Source organism: Lytechinus pictus, chromosome 8 (assembly GCF_037042905.1).
Source record: "Lytechinus pictus isolate F3 Inbred chromosome 8, Lp3.0, whole genome shotgun sequence".
NCBI classification, from domain to species: Eukaryota; Metazoa; Echinodermata; class Echinoidea; order Temnopleuroida; family Toxopneustidae; genus Lytechinus; species Lytechinus pictus.
Window position 1 is genome coordinate 38,746,591 of NC_087252.1, and position 15,405 is coordinate 38,761,995.

Sequence of the window (15,405 nt, forward strand, 5' to 3'; positions counted from 1 at the left end):
TATTTAGATAGAAATATTTTCAGCCTGGACCATCCCTTTAACAAATGGTACTGCACACTTAAAAGTGGATTATTTTCCTCAAGATTTTTAAGGGGGAAAATACATCGTTGCTAAGGTAAATAGTGTTGCTAGGCAATGGAATTGTGTCAGTAGATAATGGTACAACTCCGGAAAGCTGTTTGCCTATCGATAACAAACTATCATGTTAATTTTCTCAATATTTTTACTCTAAGGCACAACTTCCTCAGCACATTTGGCCGAGATGAAGAGTGGTAACATAGCCGTTGCTAGGGAATGTTGTTTCTAGGCAACACCTTTGTCTCCAAGGAAGCTATAAAATAGTCAGTTTGTTGAATGATTATTGAAAACGAGGTTGTAGGCATCTATATGATAATTGTGTCAGTATTATTGCTCATAATGGACTATTTTTTCCACAGATTTGTCCAGGGAAAAGAGTGTTAACATAGTCGTTGCTATGGAAAATAGTCGTTGCTAGGCAATGAATTGGTATCCATGGGTAATATGAAATGGCCATTTTGTTGTTGTTCTATTGAAGACAAGATACTACATGTTAATTGATCAGGTATTATCAACTCAGTCAACTTTTTCACCACAAAATATAAAGTATGTGACTTGTACATACATGTTTCAATGCACGCAGTCAAAATGAACATAATATGGCGATTTGTACAATGTGAAGGGGTATGTCAGTTAGAGCTTAGCAAATTTATTTGAGGTTCGCAATGGTTAAAATGGGGGTTTTCAGTTCTTTTTATTATTTTTCAATAATACTTCATAGAATTTCATTGGTGTAATTTATTTGGTTTAATTTAACCTAGTTAAAAAGTTAAAAGTTAGGTTTGAAATGGAAAAATAAGTGGTTTACTTAAGGAGCTAAATGGTTGCTAAGGAAAATTTTGTTGCTAGGCAACAGTTTCTGAGAAAATGTTCATAAAATTCATGCTAAGTTGTTTTTCAGTAATTCTTCTTACAATATATAGTGGGTCTATCCTTTGAAAATTAGAAAAAATACCTGATAATTCAAATTAATGAGTAAAAAATCAATATTCACAAGAAATATTCAATAAGTATTTAAAATGGGCGTGGCTTATTCAAGGCTGGTTTCCATGGTGATGCTACACATTACAACATTTTTAATGCCCAATTCCGAAAAATTCAGAAAATTTCCTTTAATTTGATGTATGATTTTGCTTTGATCCAGCCGGGGGGATTAAAGTCAAGAAATAAGGCACTTTTTGGCTTCTGGCCGCTCACCTATTAGGGGGGGGGGGGGGCAGTCAAATATATTGCTGTACACACGCGTGCCAAAAAAAATGCGTCCAAAGGGGTGTTTTTCTTCAGTTTTGGACGCGGGCCGCGCGTGCACTCGTCGAGGGTATCAAAAACACCGATTTAAAAAAGGGGTAGTTTTGAAAGACTAGTCAATGGTCAATCGCAGGGTCAAACGTATTTAGGGTATGTTTTTTCCCCAAAGCTTTTTTTTAAGACTAGCCAATTAACATGTTTAGAGTATGTTTTTTCCCAAGCTTTTTCCCTGGGGCCATAATCTAGTGACAACTTGTTTAGGGGCCAAAATGTATAAATAAAGCCCACGAAAACTTGTTTAGGGGGTTATTTTGCGCATAGAGAAAAACTCGTTTAGGGGGTGTTTGGAAATAATTTGGTCACGCATGTGTACAGCAATACATTTGACTGCCCCCCCCCCCGGGGGCAACACCCCTATGTATATATCTCCCTTATCTTTCTTTGTCACGAACCCTCACACACGCCGCTCTGTTGATCTATTTTGTTCTTAGGACCTGGAAGAATTCGTCCAGAGTTCAGGGGATGACGGAATCATCATCTTCTCTCTCGGGACCTACGTGATGCACATGGAAGAAGAGTTCGTTGTCAAATTTGCAAATGCCTTCGCCAAACTTCCGCAGAAGGTCCTCTGGCAGTTCCGTGGAACAGTGCCACCTCTAGTTGACAAGATACCCAACATAAAGACCATGGAATGGCTTCCTCAGAATGACCTGCTTGGTAAGACCGTTCTCGTGTCTTGATGTGTCTATGCCAACATTTAAAATTATGGGTGGAATGACCAAAACTGTCTTTCATTGATGGCATGTATTAAGAAATAAACCCTGTTTGTAGTTCAACATATAGAAATTAGTTTAACTTCATATTATTTTATGAGGCTAAAGTGGAACTAAAAAGTTACGAGTGGAAAATTACTTGGTTTCTTACTTGGTAACATGATGATTCTGGTATGATTGCATCATATTAAATTTTCCAATTATCGCCCTTTTAATATATTGTTACTGCAGGCCACAATAAAACACGTGTCCTCATGTACCAAGGAGGAAACAACGGTCTGTACGAAGCGCTTTATCATGCCGTTCCTGTCGTCGTCATACCCTTGTTCGCTGACCAGTCCGACATCGCAGCTAGGGTGACGTCTCGAGGCATTGGCATCTCACTCGATATAGTGACCATAACATCGGAGAAGATCGTCGACGCCCTTAATGCCGTCATCCATGATAAGAAGTAAGTATATCGAGGCGAATCCTACCTGGTGTTTCATAAAGCTGTACGAATTATGGCAGTCAGACGGCAGGTCCCAAGAAAGTGGCTTCTTTCATCCAAGTGATATTCATGACTTGATATGTTTTGCATATTTAATGAGCCTGATGCGGACCAAAACACCTCTTTTCATTCGGTCATTGCTGCTCTAATTGTGCATCGAATTTCATGAATTTGGTGTCATTGTAAAGAAGAAGAATCATTCTTTCAGGTCATGTGTTTGAATTTATTCAAAGATTTTGTGATATAGGTTAAAATTTTTATCTAAAATATGCTACAAAATAATTATTTTCACCTGACAAAAGCTGCTATTTTCACACTTTATTTTTGTTTGAGCCCAAATGATTTTTAGATCATGATAAAGCTGAATATGTATGCTTTGAAATGATATAGGTTTCAAAATAAGAATTGGTTTAATCGGGTCAAGATCACACTTTTTATTTGCCAAGTACATAAAGCAGCTTGAAAACAAGAATACTGCACTCTGATTGGTCAAAGAGACCACACAGTGGCAAATTCCAACGGTTCCAGTGCCTGTGTTCATGGGAAGGTCACATTTCCCATGTGGTAATCTCCTCAAATACCCCGCGCCTGTTGTTCTGTGAACCTTATCCAGCCAATCAGAACTCTGGATTTCATGCAAGTACAAAATTTCAGAAATCTCGTCTTGTACCTTGGTGGGAAAAGTGTGATCTTGACCCGATTAAAAGGTGCCGCATATTAAGAGTGGCATTGTGAGAAAGTACAGAAGTTCAGCTTTATGGTGATATAGATATCATTGAGGCTCAAAATAAAAAGTTTTGCACAATTTGCAAAAGAAAACAGAGGAAGAAAATTCAGTTTTGAGGCACATATTCAGGCCAGAAATTTACTCATTTAACAAAATATTGTATACAAAATAAATGACCAATATGAAAGAGTAACATTTACTCTATCTGATGACGCAATAATATTTCATTTAACTTGATGTTAAAACAGGTAAATTCTTAGAGAAGAAAATCTCACGAATCACGATATTTTGCAAGGAGGAATATTCAGCCACGAGATGATTTGGATGAATCTGGCCTTTTTGCTCATTAGCATAGGGACCTGCGGTCTGACTGTATGGTGATCATTTCACATGGGCGGGTCCAAGCACGCCCCGCCCCTAATTTTGGGGCAACCTTCATGCAGGAAAAAGTGTCCTTATTAACTTCAGATAAATGCTCAAGAACAGAAAGAAAAGTAGGAAAGAGGTATCATACTCATGTTTAATACGTCCTCGTAACGGCCGGCCCGACCTATATAGGCCGCATTCTGTTGGTTCTAGTCACACAAAAGAACGCAAACCACGCTATCGCACCTGCGCGCCCATCAAAGACATATTCTGCACATGGGTTTCATGTAGTCTGCTGTGCAAACCCTTCACTCGAGTAAAGGGTCTGAATTTGCAGCCTATACTCATGCCTTGTGTACTGAAGGTCGTCTCGCTCAGGCAAGTGTTGTATGTGCTAGTCTTTGCGTGGAGACACACTTGTTGATTAAAGTTTCAATAAGGGTCTGTGCCTGCAGACTAGGTTTCCTGCACGCCATCAACGGTCGAGAAGCTCAAAAAGGCCGTAAGAAAAAGACATATAGGCCCTACTAGTAGCCCGATTTCGAAAAGGTGGAAAAAAGGAAGCAACAGCTCACACATTTCGACAGCTTTTCACACAAAAAAAGGTTTGTTCCCGACTTTTTCCACAATGCAAAAACACCGATGCTAATTTACTACCAACCCGGTATCTATACTGTGCTTATAATAGAAAAGGGGACACTTTTGAAAAGTCTATCAAAATTTTGTTTCAAATCATGAGGTTTAATTTGGATTTTTATAGATGATCTGATGTCTTATCTTTCAACTGCCATTAAAAATGAGTTCCATTCATGCTTGAGCGAACACGGAATTTATATTTAGTGGTTCGAAAAGAAAGCTTGCGCCAAATGGCAGAAAATTAGAAAATATTGATCATCAGACTTTTTGCTTGTTTTTGTTCAGTTTGCTGTTATTTATTTATTTCTTTTCATAACTGGTCAACATAATCCTTGAATGATATCATATATCTATGAGCATAATAAGGTCCAAGGTCATCTAGGGGTACCTATTTGAATAAAAAAGTAAATTTTCACGGGTAATTGGGATCTTCCTTTTCTAAAACCATTTTGTTTGTTTCTTAATATCGATTCAACAAACGATTAGGAAGCGTTGAAGCATACATCGTAGCTGCAATTGGTGACAATGTGTTACCTCTTTAGTTTGATGGTGATGAAATATCCCCTATCTTTCGAATAGGTACAATGGACGACAATGAGAAAGCTTTGGGTTTATTACCAGTTAGAGTTGCATTACAGAATTTGAGAAGAGTTTCGTTAATACATGTTAAAAAAGAACTCTTCCATAATTATCATAGCAGGAATGTTATTTGGGTCAAATGACGTTGAAACTTGCACCTTTTCAGAGCACAAATTAAGAAGCTCTGCCTTAGAAAATGACCCTGTTTTGATAAGGAGATCACAAACTGTCCTGAACTGGTGAGCCGAGAAGGTCTCTGAAATGCTTTAGCCAATAACCTCTTCTTTTTTCAGAAGTGTCACCTTTCATCATAGTAACTGGATTAGTTATATGTGGAGCGTTGTGGCCCAGTGGATTAGTCTCCGGACTTTGAAACAGAGGGTCGTGGGTTCAAATCCCAGCCATTGCGTAGTTTCCTTCAGCAAGAAATTTATCCACATTGTGCTGCACTCAACCCAGGTGAGGTGAATGGGTACCTGGCAGGAATTTATTCCTTGAAACGCCCCAGCGCTGTAAAAAGCTGCGGGGCTAAAGCCAGGGTAATAATATCCAAGTCCTTTGGAAGCGCATAGAGACGTTATTTATAATGTGTTATGCGCTATACAGGAACTGTCTATTATCATTATTATTATTATCTTTCAGGAGATGCCAAGCTGCTGCGTATTTCTTATCAACCTAAAGACTTTCAATCTTTTTTCAGTTTTGTCTTTCATTTTGTTTTCAAGGGCCATTGTATAGGCCTCATCATGCTGCATGTTTCTTACCAACCTTATACCTCGGTCACATTTGCTCTTAGGCGGCCGTACGGCGAGTCGAAAACACTGAGACGTTTTAACATTTTGTGTCCCAGCTACATATAGGTGTTTAGAATAAAAATTAATAAAACGGCTGTTTTCGACTCGCCGTACGGCCGCCGGATATAGAGCAAATGTGGCCGAAGTATAGACTTTCAAACTTTTATGTTTTGTCTTTAAGTTTGTTTTCAAAGGCCATTGGATAGGCCTCAACATATGCCTTGTTCTGTTTACTATTTTGAGTAGGCCTTGCGTGATATTGAGTTGAAGCTTTTTTTTTTTTATATATCCCTAATTTTCATCGTTTGAGACATCACTCATTTTCTTTGTTTTCCTGGGGAGAGTTTGAAGTGCGATCTCTTTATCACCATCAATGGGTTTATTGTATGCTTCCGATGCCTCACTATACAGCGCGTCCCGCCAAAAATATCCCTCTCACATAGGGCTGAATGATTAACTCCGAGATGTAGTAGTATTCTCAATAAAATGTACAGGAGTATTAAAAAAAGCTTATTTCATAATCTAACTTCTACGAAAATTTCATTGGTCTCGCTTCAGCGTCTTTGAATACACACCCTGTTACGTATAAACAGTGGTACCTTCCAGCCTATTCCAGGTTTTCAGCTCTACTGTATTGCTGCATTGGCCGTAGCATGTTAACCCATATTTACCATCCCTGGGGGCCGTTTCATAAAGCTGTTCGTACGTTAAGAGCGACTTTAAGAACGACTGGGGATCCTTTCTTGGGGTAAATAATATACACAAAAACCTTCACTGGCGAGGGTTTTGCGCGTAAGAAAGGATCACCAGTCGTTCTTAAAGTCGCTCTTAACTTACGAACAGCTTTATGAAACACCCACCTGATCTATCAGGGCTCATCCAATCATAAACTTTAGCATGCGCAGAGGGGTAAGAATCATCAAAAATGAAGTTTTTGACGATTGACGGGGGATCAGTGCACCGAATTAAAAGAAAGTATAAATGATGGATAAGTGCTTAAGCTGAACAATGAAGGGCAAACCACAAGTGTATCACACTTCGCGAAAGCGAACCCTACTCGTGGAAATTGATTTTTCATTCAAAATGTACAGTGAAGGAATGAAAACAAAAATGCAGTATTGTTGGAATTAGGCATGAAGCAAAAATGACCTGTTGTTTCAATCATTTGCATCCCCCATTAACAAACTTGAAATGAATTTCCCGTTGTTACCTTTCTGGAAGTTCTGGGGCCCGTTGCAGAAAGAGTTGCGTTTAAACGCAAGTCAAAATATCAATCGCAAGTCCGAAATGCGCGCTGTTGATTGGTTGAAAATCAAGTTGCGCATGATTTTTAGAGTTGCGATTAATTGCAACTCTTTCTGCAACAGGCCCCTGGACATGCAAGGTTGTGATTTGATAAGCCTTCTTAGATATTAGAAGTGTAGGCCTAGATCTAGGGTCTACCTTTTTTTTATTTGATAACGTCTAGAATTTTACTTTTTAGGTTAGGCCTAGATCTAGATAAGTTAGAATCTAGTCTTGCATTTCGGATCACACACATTATATCAAGTTATCTAGATCTAGAGTTCTAACTTACATGTGCAACAGTTAGGTTTATACAGCTCTACAGTGCGTACCAGAAAAAACGAAACCGAGATTTAGCGATGACTTATCATAACTTAATCATAAATAAAATAGACAGATGACCTACCAATGTAAAGCTTAGAATCTCCTCTTTCATCTGGTATAACTTAGATTATTCCTCATTCACGCATGATTGAGCAAAAACAATTCGAAGAAAGGATGCCAAAAACTCATTTGGCGGGGGGTATCTGAATTTCAAAAAGAAAATCACATGACTAAAAAGTTCAATATCTTCTCTTTTCTTTGATACCTAAATCACAGAAAATTGTCAAGTAGTAAAAAAGTTATGATCCCTCGAAACAATGCTTGTATTTCCATAATTTCATTAAATAAACGTGTTTTCACCGGTTTCCCACTGAAACTATCGCACGGTAACAAAAGACTTAATGCATGGCTGAGCGTCAACAAAACGGAGTGTCGAGTGAGTTTGAACGCCAGCCTGTAAAACCTCTTCATTTTATGAAATTATTGAAATTCAAGCCTTATTTCAAATAACCAGAACTTTGTTATTTCTTGACCATTTTCTGTAATTGAGGTATCAAATTAAGAGCAGATATTGAACTTTTTAAAAATGTATTTTTCTTTTTAAAACCCAGATACGGCCCGCCAAGTGACTTTTGGGTATCCCCTTTTCAAATTGTTTTTGCTCACTCATGCGTGAATGAGAAATAATCTAAGTAATTTCAGATGAAAGGGGAGATTCTAAGCTTTAAAATGGTAGGTCATTTGTCTATTGTATTTGCGATTAAGTTATGATAAATCATCGATAAATCTCGGTTTCGTTTTTTGTGGGACGCACTGTATTGTGTAACTGTCAATATTTGTGTGACAATTTTAAAGTTGTGCATGCCATGACAACTTTGTTGTCAGCGACATGAACGATTCGTCATGCAGTGGGTTTCCGTGCAGTGCTACATGACAAATTATTTTTCATACATTACGAATTAATTTCCATGCATGACAAACTTATGGAAACTTGGAATGGGCTTAAAAGCACCATCGTTACATATAGACTGTGTATTCAAAAGCACTGGAGCGTAATTTTTTTTTGTCGAAGTTATATAGATAAAATGGCTTATTTAAAGATCAACGCATTTTCTTTAATGATACACAATCCTATTATGTAAATTATGTGATCTTAAAACAAAGAATTCAGGTCAGTAGAGAAAAAAAAGAATGCAGTGGTAGGTGAGCGAAAAGAAAGAAGGAAACTATACGAATGTAAATGGAGGTCGTGAAGGTGTAATGATATAAATGGAGAGAATGAAAAAGGGAAGAGAGAAAGGGAGGAGAAACCAAAAGGAGAAAAAGAACAGATCGACGCTCATCACATCTTGACATGTACACACCATATACCACTTAATAGAGATGGTAATAGGTAAAATGCAGTGAGATTTAAAAACAATATGATCGAGATGAGCTTCCCAATACAACACATTATAATTGAGAACAATTTTCAACTTTTGAAATAATTCAGCCATATATATTTTTAGGGACGCGTTGTACTATCATCTAATTAATCACAAAGTGTACAAAACCTTTGATATTTTTTTTAACACTTTGTGATGAATTAGATGACAGTACAGCGCGCGTTCCAAAAAGTGTCCCTCTGATATACGGCTAAATTATTTCAAGAATTGAAATTATTACAATAATACTCATTATAATGGTAATTATTATATAATAATTATACGCAACAACATGTGTATAGATCTTTCAACTGGTCATTTTGATTTACCAGAGCCAATCAATCAAATACTCTATTAAACTTCATGAGGTCTTTAGATTGAGTTTTACACATCCGATAACTTCTTTGACATTTACATGATGCAATTCGATCATGATCAGACCCAACTCTTTCAGAAAACCGATATGCTGTACTATTCTGAACTGAATAAGCCAGTTCGTAGTTCCTTTCTGCGCATGATGAAAAGATTCTACGCATGATCAGAGGAAGGTCATTTGTACTAAAGGGACATGGTGGTTTAAAATCTAATGAGATAAGCACCAACTTAGATGTCTTGATTATTCAAATATTCTCTTGAATAGTGGTATTCATTTACATCCACAAAAAACAACAATGCGTCCACGAACGACTGGTATTTCACAGTTTGCCAAGTACATTGTGCAACATGCTATGATGTGCATTCAAAGTAGGAATGCAACAAATACCTTCATAAAGCGTTCATTGGTGTGCTATTCTAGTCACCTGTTCTATTCAAGTTCTTCATCCTGCTATGTAAGGCAAGCTTACGTAATATCTTGCTTTGAAATCTGCCTATCATAATGAAAGAAATGAAAGGTCATTTGACCAAAATTGTCCATGAAGTAACTACGAACTGGTCCATTGATCCACTTCCTTCTGACTAGGATATATTTGATTTGAGCAAGCTGACCATTTGCTCGCTTGTGGGTCCATTCCGGTGTTGGAATCTAGAATTTGTCGCGAGGAGGTTGTGTTGCTCCATAAAGTCTTTGAGGAGCATGCCATGCCTATTAGTTTTGTATAAAATGGTACAGTAAGCATCTTCGGGCCCAAGTTGTGCATTAAAATCATCGCCAACATAGAATCATGTGCAGGCAAAGAGTATATAGCGAAAGAGAGCTCATCATAGAACTGAGCAACGTCCTCTTCAGAATATTCATTATCATGATTATGTTGACTGTAACAGCAACCACTAAAGTTTCCTGTTACTAACAGGAAACTTTAGTGGTTGCTGGATTGCCGTTCAAAGTGATTTCAACGATACGATTCCCAAGCTTTCTAATTTTAAGACATGAATTTTAAGACATGCTCTCAGAGCAGATGGTGAGATTAGAAAACCAACACTTCCAGAATACTAGTATGCATTTATGGAGATCTTCCATGCAGAGAAAGTAATCAAAGTATAGGCCTACCCGTTCGCAAAATTTCTGTTGTACAATTGGTTCAGAATGATCTATCCGATGTTCTTTGAGAAAAATAACATCAATGCCGAAAATATGGTGCTTCATCGGCTAGTTCAACCCTCAATTGCCTCTTGATCTTGAAGTAAAGGTATATTAAAACTACTCACTATTAGAGTTTTCTTTCTTTTGATAAGATAATCCACCTTGACTTTGTCACTATCATCAAGGTTGGTCCGTCCCGAAAGCTTTAGGGTCAACCCGTCACTAGGGTTTGGATTAGAAGCAGGGGGCTGAAGCCTGGTGCTGTACTGTTGTGATTTCATTCTTGTCTCCTCATCTTGCAGCCACTCCTCATCTCCCATGCGACAGGTAGTGCCGACCCAGGGGCGGATCCAGGATTTTCCAAAGAGGGGGGCACATTTTTCCGAGGAAAAATTTGACAAGGTTTTTAACCAAAATTTAAAGAAAATTGCTTCGCAAAAACAAGTTAATATGGTCTTCAATATCAAAGGGAGGGGCAGATCCGCCAGTGTACCAACCTACATGTTATCGGTTGCAGAAATCTGCCCAAACACATTTACGTTAGAAAGACTGACCTGACTCAAGTGTGGGCTGTAACAGTTTCCGATTACAGCCGACACAGTAAAAATATAACAAACATGCTATGAAAGAGAAATTAAAATGAAACCTAAATCTTTCAAATTTGGTAACCAATTAACAATACATTAATAAATACATGTTTATATCTTGAAATCGCCTTTCCCCGTATAGTGCCAAATGTAAATCTTTAGTTTAAGGACTTCTTGTGTTTTCTACGTATTTGCAAAATTGGTAAATGACTACATTTCAACTATTCAAACATTTTCAAATTAAGCCTTTAAACACGAAAAATAAAACATAAGTTCATTAATTCTTTTCACAAAAATAATTTCTTGTAAATTCTTTAAGGGGAAATGCATTTCATAATCATGGTTCCAATTCTGCTTTTCAGGCATGTCTAGTTTGAGGTTTTTTTTCTAGATATTTGCAAAATTGGTCAATTAACCAATTATAATAATTTACTAATTGTAAATTTCAATTATTTGAACAATTTCAGATACAAAGAAACGGTTACAAAGCTGTCGGCGATATTCCATGACCGACCGATGACACCTCTTGAAACGGCAGTCCACTGGATCGAACACGTCCTCAAGCACGGTGGCGGCTACATGCGATCACCGATTCATGACCTAACCTGGTATCAATATTACCTTCTCGATGTCGCCGCCGTCTTTCTTCTCGTCTTCATCACAGCAATTGTTTTTGTGGTGTATTCATGTAAACTTGCTTTTAAGGGATGTAAGCGAATGTTTATCGGTAGCAAAGCTAAAACTGAATAATGACACCTTTTTGTCTTTGGGGTATTATGTAAGAGGATATATGTATTGACGTCAGGGGCAAATTCAGGATTTCGAAAAGGGGTGGCACATTTTCCCCTAGGAAAATATGACATGCAAAAAAAATTAAAAGGAATCGTGTCTGAACGACATATTGCCATTAAATATTTTGAAAGATCTTAGAAATGCTTTCAAAAACCATTTCTTAAGAATATTTGCATAACATTAATGAAACATTAGCGTTATCATAATATCAAGCATATGCTTTGATGGCCAGACAAAAAAAATTAAGACATTTAAAAAAAATGTTATCAATATGTCCAATCATGATGTTAAAATGACATGAAAAAAACATTAAGAAAACGAAATAATATTTTTCTGACGTTTTTATAATGTTACATAATTAATGTGAAAATACAATTTTTAGAACGTTCTTAGGATGTTATGGCAACAAAATCTAATGTTATAAAAAGTCATGAAAATATGTTTTCAAAATATTTCAACAAGACATTTTTGAAAAATGTTTTTGTGATGTTCTTTAAAACTTTTTCAAAAATGTATTAGAAACATAATAATTTTGACGTTTTGTGATATCCTTTTAACGTTTTGAGAGAAACAAAATGTTTTAATGACATCTTTGAAATAATATATCTTTGGTGTAAAAATAATATTTTAAAAACCTTAGAATATTATGACAGTAATAATAAATATTCTTAAAATGATATGAAACGATGGTTTTTAAATATTTTAACAAAACATTTTTTGAATAATGTTTTTCAATTGTTTTCCAAAAATGTTTTTAAAATATTTGAAAAGCATTTCCTTTTTTACGCTTTTCTGATGTAATATTAACATTTTTTGAGAAACAAAATAACATTTTACTAACATCTTTATATGTTACACATTGGATGTGAAAATATCATTTTAAAAGCGCTGTTACAATATTCTGACAATACCATCAAACGTTCTCGAAATGTTATGAAACCATGTTTATATAATATTTCAACTAAAAGTTTCTAAAAAATGTTTTCCTAATATTTTTTCCAAACGTTACTGAATGTATTCTAAACATATTTTCCAATGTTTTTATGATATGATTTTTACATTTTTTCAGAAACTTCGTAATATTTTACTAACATTTTTAGAAGGATATATATTTAATGAAAAATTAACATTTGTAAAAATGTGTTAGAATATGATAATTACGTCAACAGTTATAGAAACGTCTAGAAAATATATTTTTTTTCTTCAAATATTTGCCAAAATATTTCAGAATGTATCAGAAACATCCTTACTTTAGTGTCTTCATAATACAAGTTTAACATTGTATAACTTTACTATTATCTTTATACATGGGATCTAAAAATATGTTTTAAGGTTGTTATAATACCATAGCGATAACGTTCTTGAAGTGCTATGAAACTATGTTTTTAGATTATTTTAACTAAAAAAAGGAGAAAAATATTGTTTAATACGTTTTATGGTGCAACATTATTTCAGAAAAAAATACATTTTACTAACATCGTTCTTATAATGTCATACATTATGTGAAAAAACATTAAAATATGTTTTTAGAATATCATTAAAATAACAAAATATTCTCGAAATGTCATGATAATATGTTTCTCAAATATTTTAACAAAACATTTTTTAGAAATGTTTTTATAATGTCTTTAAAAAATGTATCAGAAATATCCTTATTTTGACTTTTTTACATATCATTTTAACATTTTTCTAGAAACAACTATTTACTAACATCTTTATGTTATGTATTGGGTGTGACAATAACATCAAACGTCCTCGAAAAATTATGAAAATATGTTATTAAAATTAACTAAAAATAAAAAAAAAAGGTTTGTAAGTTTTATCCAATGTATTTATCGTAATAACATCTCTATATTACGATAAATACAATGGATAAAAATACAATTTCAAAGAATAGTCACAACTTAATGATAATAGCATTAAGGGTTGTAGAAAAGTTATTTAAAAAATTGCAAAATATTGATGCATTGAATAGTTTACAGACATTATCTATACCCGAATGTGAATTTCAATTCAGTGAAATGAAATAAAAGGTTATGTTTTTAAGCCATTGTTTTTGCAAAATATTGATGCATTGAATAGTTTACAAACATTATCTATACCCGAATGTGAATTTCAATTCAGTGAAATAAAATAAAAGGTTTTTTTTAAGCAATTGTCGTACATTGATTGTTCAAAGGCTGTTCAAGTGGAGTTGATAGCATACACCCATAGCTTCTTAAACGGGGTGCTCCTTTTTAGTAGAACCATTGTTTTTTTTAAATACAATATAACATTTTGAAATTGTACTACTAGAAGACATTTAAAGACGGCAAGAATTACTTCAAGACATAAAGGAGGGTCATATGATGTTGATAATTTGAGACCAATATCTGTTTTACCTGCCTCGTCTAAAACATTAGAAATCAACTTTATGAATACTTGAATGAAAACAAACTGCCAACGAATTCTCAGTCAGGATCTAGATCTTTGCATTCATGCCTAACTAAAATCAAATACTATTTGTCTGATAAAATGGATCAGGGGCGAATAATCGGAGGTATTTTCCTCAATTTACGTAAAGCTTTTGATGGTATACCACACAATTTCATTCTTGGAAAACTGAAGTATTATTGAATTAAGGGTAAAGAATATGATTGGATGTAAGCTTTTTAACAGACAGGAGACAGCTTGTCGAAGTAAATAACTGTATTAGTGAAAGTGTAAAAAATAAATCAGGCGTCCCACAGGGATCCAGTTAGGGTCCATTAATATCAGTTGTATTTTTGTCAATGATGTATGTAACTTGAATTTGAATGTTAATTCCAAAATGTGTCTTCATGCAGATGATACTGCTACTTTCTTTTATGATGTTTTATCTAAGAAGATTAAAAAAAAAATTGCAAAGTGATTTTGATGTTACCTGTAACTGGCTCGACCAAAACTGTATGCATTTGCATACAAAAAAGTCATAAGAAAAGATAGAAAAATTATGCTTTAATGATAAAATATATAAATGAACCCATAGAAAATGTGAAATATAGTCAAATACTTAATGTACGTGGGTGCAACACTTGACTCTGGTATGACGTGGGGAGAACATGTATCTAGTATCATTGTTTAAATATGTCGTATGATAGGTTGTATAAATATGAGCTTCTGAATTTCTGCGATGACGTCAGGAGCGAGAGTTTTGGATTCCTTTCTCGAACACGCCGAGTGAGGGCGTAGTCGATTTATCGAGAATCGAAATGTTTGAGATAGAATGAAAGTAATTTTGGGATTTTTTCTCTAAAATTCAAGTCAATCTGGAGATGCCAAAGTTATTGAACAGTTCAAGTTAAAGCAAAGATACTACAACGGAAAGATCGGACACTTCGACGATATTTTGAAACGCTCGATAAATGCTTATGGGGAAGGGCGCCCAACAGCGTTGAGTAAGTAAACCTTCGCATATCGGCACGCGACTGTGTATAAAACATGGGGGAAATGAGATAGGAGAGTTTGGAGAGGGCTCAGGGGTGGCGCATGGGAATGATTCCACGTTTTATTACCAACAAAACTCTGAAAATATATTCATCTCAAATTTAAGGGGGGAAAATGTAGTATTAAAAAAAAGTGATGTAGTATCTTTGGTTAAAGATACACCTCATTTGTCATTAAAATCTGGACTCGTGTGACAACATTGGTACTCATCTTGGCACTAATTCGTCACTCCAGAAATTATGTTAGAAAATTTCCAAGCTATGAATTAGTCATCCTGTCACAAACGCCAACCGCCACAGGTTGTATAAAGAGAATC

At 35.3% G+C, this 15,405-nt stretch overlaps 1 protein-coding gene across 1 annotated transcript; it reads left to right on the forward strand.

The window, feature by feature from the left end:
* Nucleotides 1-1,817: 1,817 nt before the first annotated feature.
* Nucleotides 1,818-14,752, forward strand: LOC135155191 (UDP-glucuronosyltransferase 2C1-like). Its single transcript, XM_064104058.1, has 3 exons — nucleotides 1,818-2,043; nucleotides 2,331-2,550; nucleotides 11,300-14,752. Exons 1-3 carry the CDS (start codon nucleotides 1,887-1,889, stop codon nucleotides 11,580-11,582), a joined length of 660 nt encoding a protein of 219 aa, XP_063960128.1. The 5' UTR covers nucleotides 1,818-1,886; the 3' UTR covers nucleotides 11,583-14,752.
* The last annotated feature ends 653 nt before the right edge of the window (nucleotides 14,753-15,405 follow it).

Bases quoted from the DNA above. Each gene is read 5' to 3' on its own strand.
- LOC135155191 (XM_064104058.1), top strand. From the start codon at position 1,887: ATGCACATGGAAGAAGAGTTCGTTGTCAAATTTGCAAATGCCTTCGCC. The intron at 2,044-2,330 runs GTAAGACCGTTC...TTGTTACTGCAG, and splicing joins TCCTCAGAATGACCTGCTTG to GCCACAATAAAACACGTGTC. The intron at 2,551-11,299 runs GTAAGTATATCG...GAACAATTTCAG, and splicing joins GCCGTCATCCATGATAAGAA to ATACAAAGAAACGGTTACAA.